Source organism: Zosterops lateralis (genome assembly GCF_965231275.1).
Source record: "Zosterops lateralis genome assembly, chromosome: 13".
Lineage (NCBI taxonomy): Eukaryota > Metazoa > Chordata > Aves > Passeriformes > Zosteropidae > Zosterops > Zosterops lateralis.
In genome coordinates, this window is record NC_139773.1 from 20,155,704 (window position 1) to 20,170,021 (window position 14,318).

General features: G+C 59.6%; 2 protein-coding genes across 3 annotated transcripts in view; one reads left to right on the forward strand and one right to left on the reverse strand.

Moving 5' to 3' along the window:
• CTSH (cathepsin H) overlaps positions 1 to 14,318 on the reverse strand; it is a 163,496-nt gene that overhangs the window by 67,547 nt on the left and 81,631 nt on the right. The gene's annotated exons all lie outside the window — the stretch shown is intronic.
• FRMD5 (FERM domain containing 5) overlaps positions 4,422 to 14,318 on the forward strand; it is a gene marked incomplete at its 3' end in the record, with an annotated part of 57,342 nt that continues 47,445 nt past the window's right edge. Inside the window, exon 1 of one of the 2 annotated variants that reach the window (XM_083870830.1) lies at positions 4,422 to 4,673. In XM_083870830.1, coding sequence (XP_083726956.1) covers positions 4,572 to 4,673 — 102 coding nt within the window. In that variant the 5' untranslated portion in view covers positions 4,422 to 4,571. The remainder of the gene's footprint in view (positions 4,674 to 14,318) is intronic. The other variant, XM_083870829.1, reaches the window with a different exon arrangement.

The following is a 14,318-nucleotide window of genomic DNA, read 5'->3' on the forward strand; positions in this document are numbered from 1 at the left end:
TGCCAGAGTGTTATAACTATTCATTATTGTAGGAAAATATTGCACAAAGAGGTGACAGGGATTTATTCCGGGTCCAGGGCAGGTAGGTGGGGAGGAGCTCAGTGGCTGGTTGCAATAGCCAAGTGAGAAGAGGAGCAGTCTTCTTTTCCAAACCTTTTCATTAAAAAAAAAAAAAAAATAAAAATAATTAAGGAATAAGAGAGAATTTGGGCTTTGTCCCTGTCGAGTCTCAGAGCGCAGGGAGCTGGGAGCAGAGCTGAGGTGGTGAATGATGGCTCAGGCAGCCTGGAGAGCTGCCCAGGGATGGATGCAGCTGCTCTGGCAGGCTGAGGGCAATGCTGACAGCACTGTTGACCACTTGAATTACGGGCAAGCCCCGAGAGCTGGGCCCCACTTTGACATCTCCTCTGGCCGGTGCTGGCTGGTGTCAGAGCTCAGAGCTCAGAGCTGTGCCTTTATGTAATCTCAGATGCAGGTACCTGCTGAAAGGCAGAGCAGAGCTGACAGCCCGGCTCCAGGAAATGCCAAATGCATCCAAACAGAGCTGCTCTCAACCAGGGGCTGCCCCCCAGAGCAGAGGGCTGAGCTTTGCTCATTTCAGCACCAGAAATAGTCATGGCTCACAACATTAAAGGTGAACAGACATCCTTTACCCCTGGCCAGGGTCCCCAGCCTGGCACCAGCCCTGCCCCAGCCTCACCTGGGCAGCCCCCAGGTGTTGTTCTCCACACCTCACTGGCACCTGTTTGGCTCTCAGAGCTCCAGCTGCCTCTGGGTGACGTGTTGTGATGGATGATGAGCACACGGATTATGTACAGAATAGATAATGAATGGTATTTTCTATTGAAAGCACAGAATCACGGGATCCTGGTGTGGTTTGGGTGGGGAGGAACCCTAAATCTCATCTCATGTCCCATGGGCAGGAGCACCTTCCACTGTCCCAGGGTGCTCCAAGCCCTGTCCAGGAGCTGGAACATTTCAAGGGATCCAGGGGCAGCCACAATTTCTCCACAATTTCTCCACAATTTCACAATTTTCAGCCTGCGCCGAAATTTAACCTGCTGGAAAACAAACACAGCTTAAAGAATTCACTTTACGTTTGGAAAGCTGCATTTTGAATTTTTTAGCTCAAAACTGCAAGTGACAGGGAATCCAAATCGGGGGAATTTGTAGGATTTACAGTATAAATTATTAAAAAGGGGAAGGCAAAAAGACGTTACTCATGAAAAGCGCGTTCTTGTCGATCAAAGCTGCAAACAGAGAGCACTTTTATAAAGGCATCTGCCTGCCTTTGATACAGCTCTGTGGAAACCTTGTCAGGTATTTTGAGAGCGGAACGTGGAGCTGTCGGGCTCCAGAGCTGTTCCCTGTTTCCAGGACAAGTCAGAGGCAGCACAGGGGGGTGAGCTCAGCCAAGGGGCTCCTCAAACAGGGAAAAAAAATACAGAAAACTGGGACCTCAACAAAAAGCCTTCCCCGGGTGCAGGAACAAAGTTGCAGCGGCTCAGGGCCCAGGCAGAGGCCGGGCACAGCCGGGCTGTGAATGTGCTGCTCATTAAAGAGAAAGCAGCTGAAAGCAGCACCTGCCAGAGCCCCGCATCCCATTCTTCAGCAGCAGCTCAGCTGGTGCAGGAGGGGAGCTCGGAGGCAGATGAACAATTTATGCAGAGTGGGATCCGTGGCAGAGTAGCAGGCACTTGGGTGAATACAAGCATCTTTGTACAAGTGCCCAGCTGGTCGGGGAGCGGGGCCGTGCCCGTGAAAAGCGCCCTTGTTGGGGCCTGACAAACGTGCCCCTGCTCTGGGAGCTGCAGGATCCAGCCTCCCCTCGGATCCCACACAGGCCAAGTGCCTGGCTCTGCTGACAGTGTTTCTGCAGGATGATGTCCTTCCCGGGGTGTTCCCAGTGCTGCAGCAGTGCTGCCTGCAGCGCCCTGTTCCCACTCTGTCCTTGCACTGATGGACATTGGGATTGATGGACATTGGGATTGATGGACATTGGGATTGATGGACATTGGGATTCACAGCCCGTTGGACACTGGGGTGACCAAACCTTGTCCCCAGTGGGCACAGGAGGGTCACAGGGGGGTGTCCAGCCTGACTGGGGATAGGGCACAGCCAGCCTGGCTGGGGATGGGGTGACAGGCTGGGACAGACTCACCTCTCATCACCCTTGACCTGTAGGATCCTGAAGGATCCCAGCCCCACACACTGGAGTGTCACCTCCCCACAGCAGGGACAGGGGAGCCTGGACAGCCCTGGGCCTGGGAGCAGCTGTGGGAGCTGAACAACGTGCAGGGAGACCCAGGAGTCACCTGGAGGGGCCATGGGGAAGGTGAGGAACAGGGCTCTGTAAAGCACCTTTCTGGCTGGGAAGGCAGGGGATGGGCAAAGATGAGCAAAGCTGGAGCAGAGAGAGCTGGGGAGAGGCTGCACAGCTGTGGGCCATGGGGCTGGTGCTCCTGGGGGCAGGATGGAGCTGCACTGCAGGGAACACAGCCCAGGGGACCAAGGGGAGGCTCCAGGCAAAGAGGGGCTGAGGCAGGAAGGTGCAGTGGGAACAGGGGCAGTGGGGTGGGGACAGCCTGACACGGCTCCTCGCTGTGGCCTGTTCAGTTTGGGTGTTTGTCAGTGTGTGTGGGGCCAGGGAGGGGTGGGGGGGCCCTGCTGAACCTCTCGGGGGGCCTTGGGGGTGGCTGTGGGGACTGTGACACCAGGCTGGCTGCAGCAGGGGACTGTGACACCCAGAGTGGCTGCAGCAGGGCAGTGTGACACCCAGAGTGGCTGCAGCAGGGGACTGTGACACCCAGAGTGGCTGCAGCAGGGGACTGTGACACCAGGCTGGCTGCAGCAGGGCACTGTGACACCCAGAATGGCTGCAGCAGGGGACTGTGACACCCAGAGTTGCTGCAGCAGGGCAGTGTGACACCCAGAGTGGCTGCAGCAGGGGACTGTGACACCCAGAATGGCTGCAGCAGGGCAGTGTGACACCCAGAGTGGCTGCAGCAGGGGACTGTGACACCCAGAATGGCTGCAGCAGGGGACTGTGACACCCAGAGTGGCTGCAGCAGGGCACTGTGACACCCAGAGTGGCTGCAGCAGGGCAGTGTGACACCCAGAGTGGCTGCAGCAGGGCAGTGTGACACCCAGAATGGCTGCAGCAGGGCTCCTGCATCCCCACCCTCCCTGGGCACTGCCGGTGCTGCCACCAAGGATTTCCCTGCCCCAGAGCAGCCTCCCATCAGCACCGATGGCTCTTGGAGTCCATTTTGTCCAAACGCCAGAAATTCAAAGATTCCACCACAAATGAGCACTAAGGGATGAGCTCACTGGTCCTGGGGCCACGTTGGCCCTTTGGCTGGTTCTGCTGAAGGGCCAGGACAGCTGCCAGCCCTCCTGGGGATCCCAGCTGAGTGATGGAGCTGGGCTCTGAGCACAGGGCTGGGCACAGGCTGGTGCTTGGGCAGGGCCTGTGGGCCAGTCCCGGCTGTCCTTGGGGACACAGAGACACCCGGGGCAGCCCCCGCCCCTCTGATGGGGCTCTGGGTACCCCCTGCCATGGGGGGCCACGCCCAGTGCCCAAACTGGGACTGCCCCCCTTCCCTTCCCTTCCCTTCCCTTCCCTTCCCTTCCCTTCCCTTCCCTTCCCTTCCCTTCCCTTCCCTTCCCTTCCCTTCCCTTCCCTTCCCTTCCCTTCCCTTCCCTTCCCTTCCCTTCCCTTCCCTTCCCTTCCCTTCCCTTCCCTTCCCTTCCCTTCCCTTCCCTTCCCTTCCCTTCCCTTCCCTTCCCTTCCCTTCCCTTCCCTTCCCTTCCCTTCCCTTCCCTTCCCTTCCCTTCCCTTCCCTTCCCTTCCCTTCCCTTCCCTTCCCTTCCCTTCCCTTCCCTGGGGAGCCCCTCAGTGTGCACCAGGCTCGGGGGACAGTTTGGGGACAGCTCGGGGGACAGCTCGGGGGACAGCTCCGGGGCTCTGGGGGCAGTTTGAGGGGCACCTCTGGGTGCAGCTCGGGGACAGCTCGGGGGGGCAGTTTGGGGGCAGTCTGGGGCACAGCTCTGGGGGCAGCTCGGCGGCAGTTTGGGGCAGTTCTGGGTGTAGATGGGGGCGCATCTCGGGGTGCCCGCGGTTCCTCTCCCGTTCCCCTCCTCTCCGTTCCCTCCCGTGGATCCCGGCGGAGGCGGCGGGGCCGAGCCGCCCGTGCCGCATTGGTTTGCGGCGGGGCCGTCACCGCCGAGCGCCGACACTGGCGACCCCCGGGCCCGGCCTGGCTCCTCCCCGAGCCCCGAGCCCCGGGCAGGGCATCGAGCCCCGGTAACCGAGCCCCGAGCCCCGAGCCCCGGGCAGGCCATCGAGCACCGGGCACCGGGCACGGAGCATCAAACCCTCCTCCGCTCCGCTCCGCTCCGCCCGCAGCGGGGGCAGGGCCGTGGGGAGGCGGGCGGGGGGCGCTCCCGGAGCCCTCCCCTCCCCTCCCTCCCCTCCCCGGCCCCGCTGTCCCCGCCCCTGTTGTCCCCGCCCCGCAGCGGGCTGTGAGCCCGGGCTCCGGCGGCAGCCCCGCGCCCCGCGCCCCGGGAAGATGCTGAGCAGGTGGATGAGTGGCAGCAGCAGGAACCTGGAGCGCGAGTACAACTGCACCGTGCGGCTGCTGGACGACAGCGAGTACACCTGCACCATCCAGGTGAGCCCCGATACCGGCCCGGCACAGCCCCGGTACAGCCCGGCACGGCCCCGATACCGGCACAGCCCCGATACCGGCACAGCCCCGGCCCCGCTGCCCCCGCAGCCGCCGCCGCCCGGGCCCGGCGGACAAAAGGAGCGGAGCGGAGCGGCGGGGGCGCTTCGGTGCCAACAAAGGCCCCCCCCCCCCGCTCCCACCGCCCGCCGCCCCCCGGATCTCGGAGCCGCCAGAGGAGGGGGAGAGACCCCCGGGCTGAGGCCGAGCCCCCCCAGGCTGATCCCCCGCCCGCCCCCGGCTCGGCGCTGCCCGCGGCTCCCGGAGCGCGGCGAGGCCGGAGCGGGGCCGGGGTAACCCGGCACGGCGGCCCCGGGGCCGGGGGAGGCGCGGGGTGCCCCGCTCGGTGCCGACCCTCCGCTGCCGGGAGCGGGGGCTGCGCGGGGGGACGCGGGGGCAGAGCGGAGCCCGGGGGATGCGGCGGGGCCGGGATGCTCCAGGACCCCCGGGGCAGGGGGATGCGGGGCAGGGATGCTCCAGGGCAGGGATGCTCCAGGACCCCCGGGTCGGGGATGCTCCAGGACAGGGATGCGGCGGGGCGGGGATGCTTGGGACCCCAGGACAGGGATGCTGCAGGACCCCCGGGCAGGGATGCTCAGGACCCCCGGGCAGGGATGCTCAGGACCCCAGGGCAGGGATGCTCAGGACCCCAGGGCAGGGATGCTCAGGACCCCCGGGCAGGGATGCTCAGGACCCCCGGGCAGGGATGCTCGGTACCCCCAGGGCAGGGGGATGCCGCTGGCACAACCAGACCCTCCCGGCCCCCCCCGCACCCCGTGCCCGCTGTGCCTCCCCCGGTGGCGCCGGGGTTTTATAACCGTCCGGGGCGCGTCCGGGGGGCACCGACACCGACACCGACCCCGGGCCCACTGGGGGGGGTCTCTGTGCCCCTCAGTGCCCCTGCGCTGCCAGAGCTCAGAGGGCACCGCTCAGCGCCCAGATGTGCTGGGATGTGTCACATTGCTGAGAACTGGGAAAGGCGCTCCGGGCTGGGCTGGAGCCGCTCCGGTACCGGGGGCCCGGAGGAACATCCCCGGCTCTGCCGTCAGCATCATCCTCGCACAGGGAGCTGGGGAAAAGCTGTGCGGGGATTGCTGCTGGAGGCGCCTGGCCCCGGCCCAGCCCGTGGGCGATGGAAAATTCGGGCCAGAGTTTTGAGTAAAGGTGACTCAACACGTCAGTAACAACATCTCCCACCGGCCTGGGCTTGGGGGGCCCTGTGATACCAGGGGAGGGTGAACATCCCTCCATTCCATTCCCAGGCACGAACCTGCTCCTGGTGCTGATGCCAAAGGACGGTTACCAAGGGTGCTGCAGGCTATGGGGAGGCACCGTCATTTTGGCTTCAAAAATCCATAATCAGGGTGATTTTTGTGCAAACAGCTCTGAGGAATGATGGTAACACTGCCGGTGCCCGCTCACCTCCCCCAGCAGGGTTGGAAAGTGTGACCCAGTAAACAGCTCCAACAGCAGCCCAGTGGATTTTTGCATAAGCCAAAAAACTAATTCTTCTCTCGGAGGCTGGTTTTTTAATACTAATTATAAACGGGAAACCGTAGTTCGGGAGAGAGAGAAAAGTGTGGGCAGAGCAGTTGGGAAAAATCTGGATTTTCTGCCCTTAAGACAATTTGACAAGGTGTCGTCATTTCGCGTGGCAGTTTCTTTAAAGAGGAAAAAAAATACTACTCGGTCCCATGTTCCGGCTGATATTTCCCCTGCAGCAAATAGTAAACAGGGATCCCTGGTGATCAGCATCGCCCAGGGATGGATGGAGAACGTGCTCCTGCCACCCCGACAAGGCAAGGTTAACCCAGAGCTTGTGCTCTCTCCGGCTTTATGAGGCGAGTATTTATAGTCGGTGTGAAATTGGGGAGAGCACAGCGGGAATGTGTAATGTCTCACAAGTGAGGAGCCGGCACCGCGCAGGCTGCGAGCGCTGAATGAGTTTTGAAGGTCATTTCCCTTCCCGGGCGCGGAGATTTCACATCCTGCCGGGGATCCAGGGTGTCTCCTCATCCCAGGATCAGGGTGATGCTGTTTCTGAGCCTGTTGGATGCTGTTTGTGTCTCTGTTTTTGCTGGAAGCCGGAGGGCCCGGCCGTGGGGCCGGGAGAGGAGCCGTGCCCAGGACTTTGTGCCCCCTGTTCTCCCTGGGGCAGGGATGGGGATGGGCTCTGTGCCCTCCCTGGGCCTGTCTGGGGCTCATCTGCCCTCACTGCTGGGGAGGAGGAGGAGGCAGAGCTGATTTTTGAGCTGATTTATTTACATTTCAGATCGTGACATTGGTTAAATCCGTCATAAAATGAACCTCTGGCTGTGCTCGGTGAAGGTGTGTGAGTAGGGGTTTGGTGCTGCCAGATAATACCTGAGCATTCTGCTTCTAAATAAAGCCTTTTTTTTTTTTTTTTTTTGATTTTTTCCAAGGTTTGCTTTGTTCATGTTCCCCGTGTTGAACGAGCGGTTCATTGTCTGAGCTGGGATGAATCCTTCCTGGTTTTCTCCCCAATTTTCACTCCTGAACATCCCTCCCAGCAGGCAGAGGAGCCTGGAGGGCCCATCACTGTGTCCCCAGGTGCTGATGGGGGGACAGGAGTGCCATGGCCACAGAAATTGGGGTGCAGTGGGTCGGGACAGAGGGGTTGAACCTTTTGCTGTGAGGATTTTTTTTGTGAATTCCACTATTTGCTGCTTTGGGGAAGATGCTGTCCCAGCTTCTCTCTGGGTGTGTCTGTGTGTGCCAGGCCCTCAGCCCTGCCTGAACACCAGGATGTTGGGTTTTGCCTGGGAAAAGCTGATGCTCAGCAGTGTCAGAGGCCACAGAACCACCTCCTGATGCAATAAAGGTGCTGGTTTGGTGTCTGGGGTCCCCCAGGTGTGAAAGGCAGCAGAGCCCTAACCCTAACCCTGCCCCTAACCCTGCCCCTAACCCTGCCCTAACCCTGCCCCTAACCCTGCCCCTAACCCAAACCCTAACCCTAACCCTGCCCCTAACCCTGCCCCTAACCCTGCCCCTAACCCTAACCCTAACCCTGCCCCTAACCCTAACCCTAACCCTGCCCCTAACCCTGCCCCTAACCCTGCCCCTAACCCTAACCCTAACCCTAACCCTGCCCCTAACCCTGCCCCTAACCCTAACCCTAACCCTAACCCTAACCCTGCCCCTAACCCTAACCCTAACCCTAACCCTAACCCTGCCCCTAACCCTGCCCCTAACCCTGCCCCTAACCCTGCCCCTAACCCAAACCCTAACCCTAACCCTGCCCCTAACCCTGCCCCTAACCCTGCCCCTAACCCTGCCCCTAACTCTAACCCTAACCCTGCCCCTAACCCTGCCCCTAACCCTAACCCTAACCCTAACCTTAACCCTAACCCTGCCTCTAACCCAAACCCTAACCCTAACCCTAACCCTAACCCTGCCTCTAACCCAAACCCTAACCCTAACCCTAACCCTAACCCTGCCCCTAACCCTAACCCTGCCCCTAACCCTGCCCCTAACCCAAACCCTAACCCTGCCCCTAACCCTAACCCTAACCCTAACCCTAACCCTAACCCTGCCCCTAACCCTAACCCTGCCCCTAACCCTGCCCCTAACCCAAACCCTAACCCTGCCCCTAACCCTAACCCTAACCCTAACCCTAACCCTAACCCTGCCCCTAACCCTAACCCTGCCCCTAACCCTGCCCCTAACCCAAACCCTAACCCTGCCCCTAACCCTAACCCTAACCCTGCCCCTAACCCTAACCCTAACCCTAACCCTAACCCTAACCCTGCCCCTAACCCTGCCCCTAACCCAAACCCTAACCCTGCCCCTAACCCTAACCCTAACCCTGCCCCTAACCCTAACCCTGCCCCTAACCCTGCCCCTAACCCTAACCCTAACCCTGCCCCTAACCCAAACCCTAACCCTGCCCCTAACCCTAACCCTAACCCTAACCCTGCCCCTAACCCTAACCCTGCCCCTAACCCTAACCCTAACCCTGCCCCTAACCCTAACCCTAACCCTAACCCTAACCCTAACCCTAACCCTGCCCCTAACCCTAACCCTAACCCTGCCCCTAACCCTAACCCTAACCCTAACCCTGCCCCATCCCTTTGCCCCCTCTGGCTGCCACCTGTGGGCGTGTGGCCCCTGCCCATGGATGTCACTGTCCTGAGATGTGTCCCCAGGGACAGGGGGCTCACAGAGAGGGACAGCCATTCCCAAAGGCGTTTTGCTCCTCTCAGTGGTGAGGGACCGGCCAGGCTGTGGATTTAATGATGCTTCACCCCTGGTGCTCCTGTCTCCAGCAGGGCCGTGGCTCAGGCAGCGCCGTGGGGATGAAAAGAGCTCTGAAAACACCCAGCGACGCTGTGGTTTGCTCTGAGCGAGTCGCTTGTCTGAGGAAATGTTTCAAATTCTTCTCTGCGGTGTCAGTGGTGGCATAAAGAGCCTCGGAATAATTAATGATTTGCCGTTGCTCGATGCACCGAGCGTTTTCCTGAAAAGACAGTGGCGTTTTGTTTCAAAGCCCAGCAGAAGGACAGGGACGTGGGGAAGTGGGAAAATAAATATGTGGTTTCTCAGATGCAGAATGTAAGAACTTTCTTGCCTGAGATTGGGATGAAATGGGAGCGAGCTCTGGGACAAACCCCCCGGTTCCCACTTGGAGTTCTCGAGGAGCCCTGACAGGATCATTAATATCAGGCAGCAGCACAAAGGGGAGCTGGGGGGTTTTGTGGCAGTGAAGGTTATTTGTTCATTATCTTTTTTATCTTCGGAGAGTTTCCAATTGCTTTTCCCGGGAAGTAGGTTAGGAGCCCTGAGCTTCCGCAGGGGCAGCTCTGCCTGAGCCCCGAGTGCAGGGCTGGGGGGACAGGGCACAACAAACCAGGGGCTCTGTCTGTCCGTCTGTCCGTCTGTCCGTCTGTCTGTCTGTCCCAGAGCCCTCCCTGCCCTGCACAGCTGAGGACAGACACCAGGGCCAAAGGCATTGGCAGAAATGCGGCGTGTGGAGGGATGGGGGTCCCAGAATGTGAATCCCAGGCTGAGGGTCCCCAGCTGGTGGTCCTGGGCTGAGGGTCCCAGGATGAGGATCCTGGACTGAGGGTCCCCAGGGTGAGGGTGCTGGGCTGAGGGTCCTCGGATAAGAGTCCCCAGGGTGAGGATCCCTCATTGAGGGTCCCCAGGGTGAGGATCCCGCGTTGAGGGTCCCCAGGGGGAGGGTCTTGGGCTGAGGATCCTGAGCTGGGGGGTCCCCGGGCTGAGGGTCCCAGGATGAGGGTCCCGGACTGAGGGTCCCCAAGGTGAGGATCCTGGGCTGAGGGTCCCCAGGGTGATGGTCTGGGGCTGAGGGCCCTGGGCTGAGGGTTCTCCAGGGTGAGGGTCCTGGGGTGAGGATCCCAGCCTGAGGATCCCGGACTGAGGGTCCCCAGGATGAGGGTCCCCGGCTGAGGGTCCCAGTCTGGGGGTCCCAGGCTGAGGGTCCAGGGCTGGGGGTCCCCAGGATGAGGGTCCCCGGGCTGAGGATCCTGGACTGAGGGTCCCCGGCCGAGGGTCCCAGTCTGGGGGTCCCAGTCCGGGGTCCCCGGCCGGCCCAGCCCCGGGCTCAGCCCTCCCCGAGCATCCCCCTTGTCCTGGTCCCGCAGAGCCCCCGGGCAGCCCCAGGGTCCCGGGGGGGCTGAAAACATCCCCACGGCTTTGCCGTTGGCTGCTCAAAGCCGTGTTTTTGTTCATGGCCTTGGAGATGCCGTGGCCGGGGCTCAGCTGTGCCTGTGTGGGCTGTGCTGGAGGGGCAGCCCCTCGCCCCCGGCTCCAGCATCTGCATCCACTCCCTTTTGTGGGCTCGGGAGGAGACCGCCTGAAATGCACGATGAGTTTGAAGGGAAAACAGCAGCCAAAGCAGCATTTCAGCTCCTTTTCCTCTTTAATTTACATCCAAAAGGTACAGAAGGCAGCTGAGGAAAACATCCACTAAATGTCCACTGAAAATATCCACTGCAAATGGGGGTCAGTGTTGACTCGCCTTTCAGTGGGAGCAAAACCCCAAGTTGTTCTGCAAAACCCGTGAAAAACGTTTCCGTTGCTGTTCTTTCCCCACCAGCCGAAAATGTCTGTTTTCTGTTCACTTTTCATACCTGTTTTACAACGTTACCTGCTGTGAACCCGCCGGCGATTCCCCCCTCAGGAGCCAATTTCCTGACAGAACTACTTTGCTTATCACTTTCCCCTGGAAAGATGCTGAGGGCAAATATAGACACAGAGCAGATATAGATGTCGGTGTCCACACACACACAGGAGATGCCATCGGAGGGAGATGTGCACCACAGCACCAGGAGAAAAAAAAAGGATTTATTTGCTCCTTCTGTCATGTCAGAATTAGGTAACGTGCAGCAGGAGGATTTTTTTTTTTTGAGGCGTCTGGGGAATGCTGCGAGTGCCGTGAGCAGCTCACTTATTTTTAATTCTTGACTCAGTCTCTGGGAGGCCAGAGGGATCGTGGACACGGGGATGACGTCGATGGCAGTGCCAGGGCTGACACCTCACCTGGGTCTGCCCCAAACAAACAGGACCCACCATGCCTTGGGCTGCCCAAACAGGACCCACCTCACCTGGGTCTTCCCCAAACAGGACCCACCACACCTGGGTCTGCCCCAAACAGGACCCACCACGCCTTGGTCTGCCCCAAACAGGACCCACCACGCCTTGGTCTGCCCCAAGCAGGACCCACCAGGCCTTGGTCTGCCCCAAACAAACAGGACCCACCACGCCTTGGTCTGCCCCAAACAAACGGGACCCACCACACCTGGGTCTGCCCCAAACGGGACCCGCCACACCTGGGTCTGCCCCAGACAGGACCCACCACACCTTGGTCTGCCCCAAACAGGACCCACCACACCTTGGTCTGCCCCAAACGGGACCCACCACGCCTTGGTCTGCCCCAAACAGGACCCACCACACCTGGGTCTGCCCCAAGCAGGACCCACCACACCTTGGTCTGCCCCAAACAGGACCCACCATGCCTTGGTCTGCCCCAAACAAACAGGACCCACCACACCTGGGTCTGCCCCAAGCAGGACCAGAGGGGCTGGAAGCTCCTGAGGTCCTTCCCTGACCTGGCACATCTGTCTGGTCACTGAAAACTCACATCTGGCTCCTCCTGGAAGCCGTGCAGGGGGTGGACAAGGATTGTGTGGGGAGCAAGACCCTCTCTGAGGTGCCACCAGTGGTGGCCAGGGCCCTGATGGAGATGCTCTCAGCCTGTGAAATTCCTCCCCAGCCCTGCAGAGTGGGGTCCTCTCCAGGGTGTGGGTTGGGATGGACCTTAAATCCCATCCAGTGCCATGGTAGGGACACCTCCCACTGTCCCAGGCTGCTCCAAGTGCCCAGCCTGGCCTTGGACATTCCAGGGGCAGCCATAGCTGTGCCAGGATTTTGCCACTTGGCCTGGGGGTGGCTCCTCGATGGGCCCTTCATGCTCGAGGGTGGCTTGTGCTGATTTTTGTCTGGTGTTGTGTCACTGAGAGGGCTGGGAACACCAGCCAAACGTGAGGGAACTGCTGGGCTCTCTTTGCCATCACTTTTGTGGAGAGCAGACAATCCCTGGTTAGCCTGGGGTCAGGCTGGGACTGGCAGGGCCCTGAGTGCTGCCACTGCCACCATCAGCCACTTGTTTTGTGGGCAGAAAACCCAATTATTGTTTGGTTACAGCAAGCTCTGCAGTTGCTTCTGCAAATAAGAAGGTTTCAGGTCAATTTTTTTTTTTTTTTTTCTCTGAAATGTTTCCAGGGTAAATTATTCCAGCAGTAGGGGAGCAGTTTCCCATTGATGATGTGGAATGGTGAGGCCAGTGTGTCCATCGGGGGCTGTGGCTCTGGCACAGCACAGGAGATGGTCCTGATGGACTCTGTGGTTACCTTGGGGCAGAGTTTGGTGTGCCAGGGCTGAGGGGTGACTGGGAGGGATCACTGACTCACAGAATCATTGAATGGTTTGGGTTGGAATGGAGCTGAAAGTTCATCTTGTCCCAACCCCTTGCCATGGCCTGGGGCAGCTCCCACCAGACCAGGCTGCTCCAGGAGTGGGGCTAAATCCCTTCCTCTGACAGGATTAGTGGTTATTTACCTCTGGTTGTTCCTATCAGCCTGATGGAGCTTCAGAACTCAGGACAACACATCCTGCCCAGATCTGTGGATTCCCCCCCTCTATTCCCGTCACAGTTCCATCCACTGTGGCCTTTGGTTACTCTCCAAAATCCAATTTATGCAGCACCTTTGTCACCCCAAGAGACATTTTCCTCGTGCTGTGCCAGCTGCTGCCCAGGCCCAGGAGAAAGGCAAACCCACCATCCCTGGTCACCAGGGGGAGGAACCCACACTTGGAGGATTTTTGGAGCTGTCAGGGAGGCACCAGAGCACCTTTAACCGGGGCAGGTTCTGTGCCCAGGGCGGGAGCAGCAGGGAGCAGCTCGGCCCTGCAGGAGCCCCGTGGCTGCCACAGCTCCTCTGCTCAGGGAGGAAGAGGAGCGTGAAGGGCAGCCCTGTGTGGGAACACTCCTCTGGGACTCACAGACACGGAATCTCTGTGTCCTTGTGCAGGTTGGAGGAGCAGAGGGAACAGCCGTGCCTCTCACCGTGCTCTGTCAGCACTGGGACTCCTGGAAAATAAAAATAAAAAAAATTAAAAAATTAAGAAATGAAATTAAACCTTATCAAAGGTGTCAGCCAGCAGCGTGTGTGCCCACCCTGTGTCAGGGTGGTGGAGGGTGCTGGGGCAGAAACCAGGGGAGCAGCCCTGGCAGGAGCTGTGCCAGCTCTGCTGCCCAGATCCCAGAGATCAGCTCCTCTTCAGAGAAGAAATCATTTGGAAGTGGTGCTTCCTTTCAGAGGGCAGGGCTGGATTTTGAGCAGGAATTGGCTGCCCCTGGATCCCTGGAATGTCCAAGGCCAGGTTGAACACTGGGGTTTGGAACCCCTGGGACAGTGGGAATGTCCCTGCCATGGCAGGGGTGGCTCTGGATGCCCCACATCCATTCCAACCCCAACCACTCTGGGCTCTGATAATTCCATTTGCAAACCATGTCTGCTCCTGAGTCTGATGCTCTCCCTGGAGGGGCTGGGGCAGGGGCAGGGATGGGCTTCAGGTGCTGGTGCAGAAAAGCTCTTTTTCCTTCTGAGCAAAAGCAGGATTTCTGTAACTGTGGAGGAATGATCCGATGGGATCCTGGGGACCAGCTGGGCTTTCTGTCCCTCCTGCATTGTCCTTTTAACGCTGCAGGCCCTGCTCTGCCCTTAATTGCACCCGGGCACTAATTACCCTCCAGGCACATCACCCTCACCGGTGCCTTGTCTCTGTCAGCAGAAGTGACTTGGCAGCTGAAATTTCACGAGGAACTTGGTTAATTGTGCACGCACAGAATACAAGATGCCAGTGTGCTTCCTCCAGCTTGTTATCTGGGAGGGACTGGGGGATGAAATCCGGGGAAATCTGATTTTCCTCAGCAAAGCCAGCGGCTGTCACAGCCCATCCCCATCAGAGCAGCAGGGCCGGGTTTATGTAAGGCCTTGGTGGGGCAGGGCTGTGCCCAAAGCACAGCACCAGCCCTGTGTGTCCATC